This window comes from Etheostoma cragini, chromosome 12 (assembly GCF_013103735.1).
Source record: "Etheostoma cragini isolate CJK2018 chromosome 12, CSU_Ecrag_1.0, whole genome shotgun sequence".
Classification (NCBI taxonomy): domain Eukaryota; kingdom Metazoa; phylum Chordata; class Actinopteri; order Perciformes; family Percidae; genus Etheostoma; species Etheostoma cragini.
In genome coordinates, this window is record NC_048418.1 from 8,299,000 (window position 1) to 8,312,833 (window position 13,834).

The following is a 13,834-nucleotide window of genomic DNA, read 5'->3' on the forward strand; positions in this document are numbered from 1 at the left end:
CATACTGTACATATGATGGAAAATGATAAACCTTTAGTTTAGTTATTTTAGTTTTATTTTTTTCCCAGAACATAAATACAAATTCCATTGAAGAAATACAAACTCACATATGAGGGTGAGGAAACCTTTAACGGCTCATATATATAAACCATAACCCAAGAACATACACAAATGTGGATTTAAAAAATCAAAACTACGTTTTAAGTGTTAGTGGGCAAAAAGTTAATAAAAATGTAGTAAAAATACATACAGTTCATGTAAGATGTAACATGTAATAATAATTGCCATGTTGTCTGCAGTAAAAACAACAGTTTTATAAGAGTTATTTTGTTCCCAAAATCACATAGTTTAGACAGCTTAACTAGCAAGTCTATTTCATACTTAGAAAGTGACACAGAGGAATTCATTAAATGTAAATTTTCGATCCACAAAATAACTCCACGAAATTGCTCATGAGCACCTTGGCAATGCCCTGGAGCTCTCTCCAGCTACCAGTCCACACTTTGTACATCAATCCATACTGGGACTTAAACCAGCAACCCTCTGGTGAGGACCACAATGGAAATAAGTCCTGGACTTTATTGTGATTTTATCCTTAATTGTTATTGATGATTTTTCATGTGTAAGGCAAACTTACTACAATTAAATAATTCAAATCAAATCAAAATGATTCCCAACCCAACTCCCTACAAACTGAGCTACTGCCACCCCTAAATGTATGATAAGTCAATTTCATCTGGGTTACAAAGTGGTGCAGGAATACTTGGGATGTTTTGAGTGCAACATGTGAATTAATCTGATGTCGCACATTTCGTTTAATTCTGAATTAATAAAAAATATTATGGGATTTACTTGATACACGTATATGTAAATGTCACACAGATTATGCATCATGAGCTTCTTAGTCTGATCTGATTTCTGCTAAATCAGTCTGGAAGCCCTGGGGACACAGACAGACAGACAGACAGACAGACAGACAGACAGACAGACAGACAGACAGACAAACAGACAGACAGACAGAAAGACAGACAGACAGACAACAGTCAGTTTCCCACCAATGCCAGCACCCTATATCCACCAAAGTCTGGGAAAATGGCCTGTTCCTCCTCTGATTCCATGACATGTCCGACAGTAATAACATTAAGCAGACCTCTCCTCGTGGCTGTGGTCTGTTCCCATTCCCTCATAATCCCTTTGCAGTAAAACCCATATGACCTGTATTACTCATCTCCCTTGTCACGCCAGAATTATAATAATTTTTCCCTCTCTCTGCGCCCTGTTCCCGTGCCGTTTGGCTCCTGTCCATGTAGCTGCTCCATCTGCATGCCAACCCAACCCCAACCCCCCTCCCTCCCTCACTGCAGAGGGACAGTTCAAGCTCAGAGGTCCAGGTCTCAGATAGAACATCTGCCCAATAATTCTCCCTACATAGTGGTGGAAGAAGTATTCAAATGCTATACCTTTTTAAAAGTGAAAACTATAATGTAAAAAATACTTGTATTTACTAGTAAGTCTTGTGTTAAAAATGTTAAGAACAGGCACTTTTACTTGCTGGTTAGTAATATTTACACTACAAATGTATTATCATCTAAATATGAAAAAGTAAAGGTACGCATAGTAGGTGTAGGTATTATTATAATTGTTTATGTGATGTTGGGTCATCTCGTACCGATCTCATAAGCCAAAGATTCCCAACCCCTGGTCTGCAGACTAGTATCGGCCTCGTAGCATTTGTTAAATGGCCACGAGGAAATCTTTGGCAAAAAATTCCATGAACAGTTATAATAAAACTTTACAGGCAATTTTGGCTGTACTCGCCCCTTTACTAACCCTGAACAGGGAATGTCTAATCATAGGAGCAGGTGTAATTGTAGGCACAGTTGTCCATTGAAAATCTGCTAGGGACATTTTTAATTTCAACCAGCAAAATTCATGGTCACTGGCTAGAAATGAGGCTATCTTTCTTCATATCTGTGAAAAATCAGGGACCCATTGTTTAAAAAAAATTGTAATGTTTTCAGTGTAAACTGCAAATGTGCTGTGCAAGAATGGAAAGCTTGACAGACTGGAAAACAGCCTCATCGTCCTTTTCCAGTTCAGAAAGATCACATACTTCTTTGATGAGTACTTGTTCCTGTACGTTATAGAAATATATGCACTTTGTTCTTCTGTCCTTTCTCTCAGCATCACTGCAACTGCAGCCAGTATCGGTGCAGCAGGAATCCCACAGGCTGGACTCGTAACCATGGTGATCGTGCTGACCTCTGTGGGTCTGCCCACCGATGACATCACTCTCATCATTGCTGTTGATTGGGCTTTGTAAGTAATGGTTAATCTTTCCATAATTAATAGCTGACTGTAAGACCCAAACTTGGGATGTGGTTGTGACATTTAAGTGTCTTTCCCAGTAAGTTTAATTAAGTAGCTTCTTAGCGAATTTATTACATAACATGCATAATTTGCACTATTTACATTTGCACTGTTTATTATTGTTGTTGCAATATTCTTCACATGCTGCCTTTTATAATTGTTTCATTTTTTAAAAGTGTTTTACTTTGTATATTTGTAGGATATATTATACATTGTACTATACAGGGAAATATCTTTCTGTACTGTGCATGCAACAATAAACTTTAAAATCTGAAATTGAAAGAGGCTGCTGTAGTTGCCACCACCAATATATGCTGAAGTGCACAGGTACCATACTTGCATTTGGAATATTGTAAGCTTCTACAATGCATTAACCTAAACACCTCAGAGAACCAAATAACCATCAACTCTATAAACTGTAAGGAAAGTAATGATTTATGTAGTTTAGAGTGGGAATAATATCTTATTTTCTTAACCTTTGTTCACACTGCGGATATCATCATTATTATTATTATCATTTTATTATCTAGGGATCGATTCAGGACCATGGTCAATGTGATGGGTGATGCACTGGCCACAGGCATTATGGCTCATATCTGCCGAAAAGATTTTGTCAAAGAAGGGGAGCAGGTGAGAGCCTACAAGCCAAAAACCATCAATGTATTCATTTGTTGTCTAGACCTCTGTGTGTCAAAAATTGTCATCTTAGTTTGAAAGATAGAAAAGTGGTTACTGCTACAACGTTGAGTGACACAGACATGCCAGTAGTATCAAAACCAAAGAATAGTGGCACTGTTAATTGTCTTTGTGCCATTTCATCACTTCTGTCACTGTGACAGAAGTCTATTATCCACACATTAACCTTTCCCTATGTCCCTATCCAACTTTGGAAATAAGCTTTTTGTATAAAAGATAAGTGCAATTATGCAAATAAAAATTGAATGTGATTCTGATTTCTCTTCTTCTCCTCCTCCTTGACCTTTGCATCCGCCAGGTGCCTCTGATCTGTGAAACTAAGCCCATGATAAGCATCCAGCAGATGATGACCTACCAGAACCAGAAGAACGGCTGCTACCAGCCACCTCCACCAGGCAGCAAGCAGGGCCAACTCTCCCCGGACGTGGCTCGCCTGATGCAGCTGGAGGAGGGTATCCGGCCGCTAGAGAGGAAGAAACACGCTCATTCCTCTCACCACAAGAGGGAGCACAGGGACAAGGACCACTGTTCCGTTGATATGAATGGGCTGGAGACTAATGTATAGAAGCAACTGTCCTGCTAACGGCTACTGGCACGTCTACAGCTGCAGGAGAGGAGGACAAATTAAAGATTGAGGTGACTATGTTCACACGCTTTTTCCCTTTCAGAAGGAGAGCAGCCCAGGGTGGATGAATGTAGATGAACCTGGGGGAAAAAACAAGACAATTTTTCTTTTTCTACACAACATAAATAATGACCTGCATTTGATTGTGTATGTTTGTGTGTGTGTGTACATATTTATCAGAGATGTATTATATGGTACAAGCAGTTACAGTGTGCTGCTCTAGCTGACAGAGAGTTGATGCCCCCAGATCTGTGAATCAACCCATCTCAAAAGGAACAGAAATAGTTAAAAAATAGCAGACAGAAATAAAGGAACCTATCCCTTTGTGGACTGTGGGGGGGGGGGGGGGGGGGGGGGGGGGGGGGGAACAGAAAAAATCTCTTTTTATTCATTGTGATCTGGTTTGGTATGTTATGTATTCATAATATTGGTTGGGCATTTTGTACATTTCTTTTTTTGTCATTCTGTTCTGTATAATGAAGCTAAATATGTTGCCTGAGCATTCTTCCAATAAATTCACTGACTCAGTAACATGCACAACAAAGAGACAAAGAAACCTTTACTTCAACACATGCAACAGTTTGGTTCACAGTTAGGAAAAAAACGTGTAAACTATGTTAAAAAATCAAAAGGGATCATATACAATTCCCCAAATGTTCTCAGCTACACCTTCCCCTACACTTCTCTGCCTTGTTGTCCTGAGTGCAAGTGAGTGTGCGCCTCAAACCTGCAGTACTGTACGTTATTGCCACAATCGAGACAAAAAGATGATGAGGGTCACAATGAAAACAAAGATGAGGGTTTGCCCTTGTGTTGGAGTCATGTTAAGTTTTCTTTGCATCCTGTTGTATTTCCTTTTTGCCTTAAACGACCAAAGGAGAAGCATGCAGGACCACTGCGCTACTGACGTACGTACAACACAAGTTGACGATCACAGGTCAAACTCGGAACTCTTTCCATATCTATGTGACATATGCTGTACATGTGCATGTATTTCAAACGTTTATGTCGTTCATGTCAGTATGTTTCAAGATCTGCCATTCTGTATTTGAAAAAGAAACATTTCAGTGTAGTCCAAAATTTATAAAAATGTATCAACTGTAAAAATAAAAATAAAGTATCAAGAAATGAAAAACATTTTTTTTAAATTGTTCAAATAGTACACTATGGGGAGTTATTATTGGTTTACAAATTACAGTTAAATTCCAAGAACTGCAGGTGCAATAAAGGATATATATATATATATATATATATATATATATATATATATATATATATATATATATATATATATATATATATATATATATATATATATAGATATCTATATATATAGATATCTATATATAGATAGATAGATAGATAGATATATACACACACATACAGATATAGATATAGATATATATATAGAGATATATATATCTCTATATATGTCTACATTTCAAGGACTAAAAAGTGCAGTATTTAGAAATCTGAGAAACTACAACTTCTCCCTTAAAAGGGCATGCAGCTGTTACCTGAGCAAAGTTCATGTTCAAAGTAAAAACCCAATGTAAATTAAAGCCAACTGAGCTGTTAAATGAGTAAAGATTTATAAGACTACCAGAGTTCTGCTTTAATCAAAGCAAACGCATTTATGGAGCATGGCTAGCTTATTGGAATTAGGCTCGAGTAACATCTCTATATTGGTGTGCAATATTGCAAATGGTCCACTCTAAAGATAAGCATGTTAATAACTCATTTCATGGACTTTAGTACACAAAAACAATGTACATACATTCTACATACTGCACGTACAAAGCAGGTTACTGGAAAGGTCCTTAGAATGGGTTTGTATAGGTGCAAGGCCTAATTTAAAAAGTAAAAGCTCTGACCAAGAAAAACTAGAGCAGTCTTGGAGCAAGGTTGGGTTAGAAATATCAGAGAAACACCAATAACCTGGCAACTTCGGATAAATTGTGTGTTAATGCCATCCATTAGATGGAGATCCAGAGATGGATTAAAAGGTGTGTGTGGAAGTATATTCAAGAAAACTTTACTTGTATTAAATAATTGTAATAATTGTATTAAATTGTAAAAATTGTTTTTTTTTGTTTAGATGGTTTCTTTTTGATCTTGATCTCTTGATGCTCTTATAACACCCTACATCCCTCTCATAAACAAACATTAAAAATATTTCTACTGGACACAAAACGTGGGCACATTTTGTAGTCCAATATGCACTTAATACATTTAAGAAAATACATTTAACATATACACTACCGGTCAAAAGTTTAGGGTCACTTACAACTTTACATACCACTCCATTGTAGACAGAATACCAGCTGATCTGAGTGGGTGGCTGATCTTTAATGCAATATCTACACCTCCCATTATCAGCAACCATTCATCCAGTGTTCCAAAGGCACAGTCTGTTTACTAATCCGATATCTTTTTCTTTTTTTTTTAAATGAGAAAACATTGGAGATCCCTTTTGCAATTATGTAAGCACATAATGTAATCTGAAAACTGCTGCCCTGGTTAAAAAAACAATGCAACTGATCTGAGCTGGTACACCGTCTATAATGGAGTGCAATGGAGATTTCTAAGTGACCCCAAACATTTGACCAGTAGTGTATATTTAAAACATCTTGAGAAAATAGAATAGATAAATAGTAAGTTGTAATGTTCTACAAAATGTCCCAATATTGAGTCAAAGTAAAAAATAAAAATAAAAATCCTTTATTAATGTTTCTGAAAAGTTGTTCTGGTGTTTGGAAAGGGCCATCGTCAGTGCATTACAGTCTCTATACTACACAATTATCCTTTACAGTAAAAGGCCTTTATGAGTTACTGATTTATTTATTTTACAGATGTCTCAAAAAGGCTTTGCCATTAGAATTAGTAGATGTTACCTGTGCGAGAGAAGATGAAAAGGTTTGGAGAGAAATGACTTTTGGGAAGGGAATTTAAATTTGTTGATAATGGATAACTTAACTCATATGACTTATGGACTGCATTGAAATTAGTTCCTGAAATTAGTTCCTCCATGGTTGTGTAGAACTTTTATGCTAATAGATTTCTGTATGCCAAGGTCAAGGCAGAACATCTAATCGTTTGTTTTGCTGTATGATTCTGACTTCATGTCTCAAGTTTGTTCAGCGTGCTGTTAGACACAGTCCAGGGGTCTCATTTCTAAAACTGTGCAAGGAGCCTTACTAAAATTTTACGTACGGCCAAAAGCCAAAAATGGCGTACACCCCAAAAAAATCTGATTAATAAAACCATGTGTACGCACATGTGTACGCACTGTTCCCTTTATAAATAACACATTACCTACAAGTGTGCGTACCTGAATCAGCCTCTTATCCCGCCCTGTACACGCCCATTTTTAACCATGAATAGTCAATAAAAAGCACCTCATGAGTGCTGATCAGTATGTTAAAGACCCTTGCAGTTGTTCTTTTGTTGCGCTGAATCATGCCAACTGGCAGGAAAAAAGGCTAAAAACCTCTCAGACGCTAGTGAATTGCTGCAAATTGAATTATAATTTTGGCCTGCTCTCGCACAGTGTAGGGAAACCTGATACCATCCAAACTGCAATTCTTAATGGAGGCAGAGTACGCACTTGCACTCAGGACAACAAGGCAGAGAAGGGTAGGAAAAGGTGTAGCGGAGAACATTTGGGGAATTGTAATTGCAAATAACACTGCTGGATTTAATATTCATGATAATGTGGTTGATATGGAGTGAAACAAATTTCATAAGGCATCAATACTTTAAAATATTACTAGTAATCATTATTCCCACATGTACTTTCTGCAGTCTGACGTCAGTTCACCTCCTCACCATCTGTGTCGCCAATTCCCATTGTCTCCAAAATGTGTGTACGCATGGAGGATCCCACATTATCCTGTCAAGTTAGATTTTCATAAATCACAACCTTTGCATGGGAAGTGGCGTACGCACATTTTCAACCCCGTTTTATGCATACGCAACGTTTACGCTGACTTATACTGATCATGTCTGTCATATTGACAGAATATATTTTTTCAGAAGCAGGGACTGAACTTTTATCGCTGTATGCAGAAGTTCAATTCACTGAATTGATAGGTTTCATTATATTCAGTCCAATATCTATTTTTACTTTCTAGGAAAACTTTGAGCCAAGATCATTTTTTTGAGCGCAGGCTGAGCTTCTAAAGTTGAGTAAGGCCAACCAAATCTAAATATTCTCAGCCAACACCACTCCTGTTTACATCTACCCATTGCGCTTCTTACAATATACCCATCAGCCCACTGCTTATGGCCAGTGAGGCAGGCCAGCCATGCAGCTTGTTCTCAACATGACCATTTGGCCAGCTGGCCACCTGGCAAAGGGACAGGATGAGGGTGGGCTAAAGGGAGTTGGTCAGATAGGAGCAATTAGGAACCCAGGCTGGATCTGACAGAAGGTGCACAGTGGTGGGCGGAGGGGGAAGGCCAACAGGGAGATGTCGGTATCAACTCAAAAATAAGTAGACAAATGGATAAAAAGGGAAATAGGGCACTAAGGCTGAAAAACACAGCAACAAAAACAACTGAAATCCTTTTGTTTGAAAGCTAACCACTGAGAATTAGTAGAGAACTGTGGAGTAGTTACAAGCCTGATTGTGGATGGATAACACAATTTAAACAGCACTGATGCGGTTATGTGCTTAAGTATTTATTTTTGTATTATTATTTACTTTGTCCAAAGGACTTATGTAAACAAAAGTAAGATGGCCTCATAACAAGCTGTGGAATTTTTGCAACGTGCACACAGACAGACAGACAGTGCCTGTTTGGAGCATGTACCTGTTCGGAAAGGGCCAACTGCATATGCGGGCGGGAGACAGAGAGAGAGACAGGCATAATAGCGAGTCATCATCATTGTCCCTGAAATCTCTCTCTCTCCTCCATCTTCCATTGCCGTAGCCCTCCTGCAGGGCCAGCAGTGCCACCATGCAGCATTACCGTCACAAAATTGTGGGTAATTCTCTCTGTCTGTCTCAGACAGACCTCAATTTTTAGTTATACATTTCCAAAAATATTATAACAGGAAAAAATGTTGGTCCAAACTCCTTCTTCTTCTCCTCCTACTAAGACAAAGTACTATTTTAAAAAGGAGAAGTATTTAAGATCCCACACTGTAAAAGATTTATATCAAATCACTGAACCGTGTTTCACAATAGGATGAAGTAGAAAAAGAAGTTGATGATACTACTTTAAGAGGTAAAAATAGTCAGTAAAGGATTTTTTTTTTTTATTAGATTACTCCTATCATTTACATACATATATTCTATACAAAATCATCTATCAAAATGGCTGAGGCCAAAAATGGCTTTAAACCATAAGTTTACCAAAAGATTTTATAGACAGAAATTAGAGGCACATTGAGTGTTTTAACTACATGATGTTGCATATGAGCAACATCAGAATTCATATCAGAATAAAAGATGATGGGTCAAGAAGATTAAACAACATATACCAGGATATTAACAATTATGTATATACTGTGCGGTGAGTTAGCTCTGATATCCAAGTAGCAGCTGGAATTGAAATTTTATGAATTGTCAATCAAGATCAAACGCGTTATCAAAGTAATCAATGAGCTTGTTGATTAGGAGGAATTAAGTTGTCCTCAGAGGACAAAAAGCTAGCTAACCGTCTCACAGCTTGGCCTTGCCTGGTGTTATCTGCAGGTTCTGCAGCTTCATAGCTATGCCCATGTTCCCAGTGATCTTCAGTTTCCCTTTGAAGAACGCCTGCGGACAGGAGTTAAAAGGAAAAGAATTTTAAAAAATTTACTTTTATCTTCAAATAAAACTTTTAATAATACATGTGTAACTGAAAGATGCATCTCGGACACACTGAACAGAGAAAACTAAAGAAAACCTGACAATTATTTGACAAAAAAATCTAATGACATACTGGAAAAGATGCTTTTAAGTAGCCATTATAAAGTGCTAAATGAACGTTTGTGTTGAAGGGATAGTTTGGATCTTTTGAAGCGGGGATTTCCTCTTCAGTATATGGTGTTCTATATGTTTGGAGAAGCAGGCAGGAGCACAGACAAAGCTAAGCAATGTACTGCTGTGGACAGCAAAACATAGCTTAAAAAAAAATCTATATCAATTTGACTCCTTTAACAAAAAAAGTAATTTTACCTCACAGAACACAGGAGTTGCTGGTCTACCACTGTACCACTGTATTTTGTTGTTTTAAAAAAGGTAAGTTAAGATTTCTCAAAGTCACAAAATAACATCCACAGCATTACATTGCTTAGCTTCTGTGTGGGTACTCCTTCCTGCTTCTCCAAACTGGGGGCGTGCCGACCACCGTAATACACAGACTATGGATGAGTACCTTATACAACCCCTCTTCTAAGATTCAAACTATCACATTAAGGGAAGACTGATAAGCTAACAACTGCCCAATTTCTTGGCTCTGAGTGGCCGAAACAATCAAAAACAGAGCAAGGAGGACTGAGGCTTTTAAGTCTTCTGGACTGAACACAATATTTCCTTTGGTTGACATTGACCTACGTAGCCAACAACATGCACTTCAAGTGATGCCAATCTCTACTAAAACCATTTAAAGGTTGCAACAGTTTCTTCTGCTCTGTGGTTGGTAACATTTAGCAGAGAGTGACGTTACGTAGCATAGAGTAATTTCCTAAAATACACATCACAAATTTCACAATCTTTTGTTCAGTCTTCTCAGATAAAAGATGGCAAGCGCAAACCAAGTTTTAACTTTTGTGGTTTGTTAGATTCTTTTGCCTTTGCTACTGGAGCACAGCTCCAGTAGTAGAGATGTCCAGCAGGTAGTAACACCCATCTGTACAGTCCTATCCATGTTTTTATCAAATGCAGCCATTTCTTGTTAGGATTACGTAATATCCAGTGTTTACGACTCTGATTTTATTGAGACTCACATTCAGGTTCAGCACTTGGAAACCTTACAAAACTCAATTAACTCCAGCTTTTTATTTTGTTAGGACCAGCTGTGTGGCAAACATTGCTTAGCCCTGCCCTCAAACTATGGACACTAGAGAATGTAGAAAGGTTGGATAACAAACCACTTCTGTATCTATGGCTACACAGCCAGAAGGTTATGTGCTCCCACAAGGGCAAATCAATTACCTGAGTACACCACTTCCAGACAATCAAGACCACTTGGGGCTTATTTTACTTGTTCACCATCCTAAAAATTAAAGGCTAAACTTAATATTAAAAAAATACAATACAGTATATCCTACTTGTTCAAATTCAGTTCCAAGCAAGCATTATTAAGGAACATTTTTAAGCCACTCAAGATGTTTCTCTGTAACTGAAATACTGAATAACTTCATCTAAATGTAACCTATTTTTAGGGGTGAAAGCCTGAGGGGCTGGGTTCATACAGCTACGCGGTTCACACACTGCGGAACCCATTGTTTTTCCTAAGGATTTTCCATTATTATTCTTCTCTGTGTAAAACTCACGCTACAGTCACCTACATGGTGACGGTGTGTATTTTGAGGACTGGTCCAAAACTCTGCGAAGACCTCAGGCGCAACAATTGACCCATTTCTACCACTAGATGGCGCTATATCAGAAAACCGTGTTTGGCCCTATACCTAGTGATGGTCAAATGAAGCTTTGCAAACCACTGTCTTTATTTTCTGAGCTAACTAGATGGCGCTCAGTGTTCAACAAAGGGTTGAAAAAAAAACACTGAATTACAATTCATTTAACCTTTTTCTTTGAACAGAGAGCACCATCTAGGGAGCTCAGAAAATGAAGACAGTGGTTCGCAAAGCTTCACTTGACCATCACTACTATAACTCCAAACCTTACATCGGCTATTTAAAAACCATATATCCACGCGTTCCCTGGATCCAAGTGAACCTTGTGATGTAGGCCACGCCATTTCCGCCTAGACTTTTAATCGTGAAAAATCGCAATTTATCAAAAATTGATACATTTTTGCACATAAGTTTTGCACATATTACGCAAAAACAAATTTGTTTAGCTAACTATGAAAACACCAACTTTGCCATATCTCGGCCAAAATAAATGCTGTTGAAGCCAAACTTTAGATTATTCCTTGGTATGACCCTTTGTGTGTAGACACAAATCCATGGATGGTTAGTGCCCAACTACGTACCGTTTGTGGGTTCAACTTTCCTGTCATCAGATCCAAAATATCACCGTCACTCATGGATAAGGTGCAGTCTGCCTTTTTACCTAAAAAGGAAATAATTAAAGGCTTAGTTATTATGGTGAACTTCCACAATATATCAAATCCATCAGAATTACAAATTCAGAGGACTTCATGAATTATTTGGACAGGAATCCTTATTCAAGCGGTATGTTGCAACACTTCACTGCGTGGGTATCTGTCCTTTTTTTGCCTTTTTAAATTTGTCTTTTTTGTAAATGTATTACTATTTTATAACCCAATTTTGTTTTATATTTATCTATTCTATCCTTTATCCATTTAAGTTTTATTTTGTTCGATTTATTTAATTATCTGTATACAATTTATTTTCATCACTGTGTGGGTATTTTTTGAAGAATAAATTGCGCTTACATTTTCTTGCACACTAATCTTGTCTTCTGTAAAACTAAAATAAAGATATAAAAATTAAATAAGAATTAAAACTTTACAGACACAGGAATAAATACATATTTGTTGTTCCTTAAACACAGATGAGGCAGACTAAGCAGTAATATCCTAAAAAACAATGTAAAGACTAAAACACAAATAATCTCAATCATCACCTATGACCCTAATAGTGCATGGTGCTGCATGTACTGCACACCAAGACACACAGAAGGCAAATGTTAGTCACCATTTTTACAATGCTCTAAATAGAAAGCACTCCAGAGCCCACTCGCCATTTGGATGAAAACGTTCCATTAGTGTCAAAATATGTTGTGTATGGCATATCCAATGCGGTTTCTTTCACTGAAGCTGAAAGCACAATTCAAAAAAACGTAATAAAAATGTTCACTGCTATGTTCTGTGGCTTCCCAAGACAATATGTTTTATTATCACCGTCTGCCTGTAAAAGCAGAATACCTTGTGCCTTCACCCTGAAGAAAACCCTTGGAGTTGAAACACGTAGGTTTTCCATGTTTTATTTTTTTATTTCTATTTAGAGTGCCTCGGATGCATTTCAGACTGCAAACCCACAACATGGACTTCAATTAAAAGTAAGCTTTTTCAATCTATTTTATTCCTACTTGACAACCTGCCCAACTTCGAAAAATACCTGATACCTGGCTGTACCAACGTCAAGTTTCTTCACCCAGTACAGCTGTCCCTACTTTTCTTTAAAAATATAGTGCTATCATACCATGAAGGGCAAAAAAACAGATTTCTTTCTATTTTCTGAAAATGAGTCAAATGGAGAGGCAATATTAAATTGAGAAACAATTACTTATATCCGGAGAACATCAAAGGGTTGGGGGGAATGGGTATGTGGAGTGTGTGTGTGCATGAAGCATATGAGTGTGTGTGGAGGCCATAATCAGCTTAAAAAGCAAAATACAACTCCTTTACCACAATTGTTTTATTTATCTTTTGGCAAGATGGCTGGGTCATGCCATGGCCTGTTATAGCAGATACGTGAATGTGTGTTTTGGGTCACTTTTCCAGGGTACAAGCAGCCAAAATGGGTTTCCTCAGGAGGTGGGCTTGCATCTCCCTTAGAGATAGGGGGAGAAGCTCAGTCATCCATGAGGAGCTCGGAGCAGAGCCGCTGCTCCTTCAAAAGGAGCCAGTTGAGGTGGTTTGGGCATCTGGTCGGAATGCCCCCTGGACACCTCCCTAGGGAGGTGTTCCAGGCACGTCCAGCTGGGAGGAGACCTCGGGGAAGACCCAGGACTACAGTGGGTACGGAAAGTATTCAGACCCCTTTAAATTTTTCACTCTTTGTTTCATTGCAGCCATTTTCCAAAAATCAAAAAAGTTCATTTTATTTCTCAGTAATGTACACTCAGCACCCCATCTTGGACAGAAAAAAACAGAAATGTAGAAATGTTAGCAAATTTATTGAATTATTTATTATTATTTAAGAAAAACTGAAATATCACATGGTCATAAGTATTCAGACCCTTTGCCGTGACCCTCATATGTAACTCAGGTGCTGTC

The 13,834-nt window shown here is 37.8% G+C and overlaps 2 protein-coding genes across 2 annotated transcripts in view; one reads left to right on the forward strand and one right to left on the reverse strand.

Moving 5' to 3' along the window:
* The window catches only part of LOC117953981 (excitatory amino acid transporter 5-like), a 38,026-nt gene extending 33,329 nt beyond the window's left edge, over positions 1 to 4,697 (forward strand). Inside the window, exons 8-10 of the mRNA XM_034887408.1 lie at positions 2,032 to 2,319; positions 2,901 to 3,000; positions 3,365 to 4,697. Coding sequence (XP_034743299.1) covers positions 2,032 to 2,319; positions 2,901 to 3,000; positions 3,365 to 3,631 — 655 coding nt within the window. The 3' untranslated portion in view covers positions 3,632 to 4,697. The remainder of the gene's footprint in view (positions 1 to 2,031; positions 2,320 to 2,900; positions 3,001 to 3,364) is intronic.
* A 4,256-nt stretch (positions 4,698 to 8,953) lies between these two features.
* The window catches only part of scp2a (sterol carrier protein 2a), an 18,910-nt gene continuing 14,029 nt past the window's right edge, over positions 8,954 to 13,834 (reverse strand). The window contains exons 15-16 of the mRNA XM_034887428.1: positions 11,843 to 11,922; positions 8,954 to 9,456 (exon numbers count right to left, since the gene is read on the reverse strand). Coding sequence (XP_034743319.1) covers positions 9,361 to 9,456; positions 11,843 to 11,922 — 176 coding nt within the window. The 3' untranslated portion in view covers positions 8,954 to 9,360. The remainder of the gene's footprint in view (positions 9,457 to 11,842; positions 11,923 to 13,834) is intronic.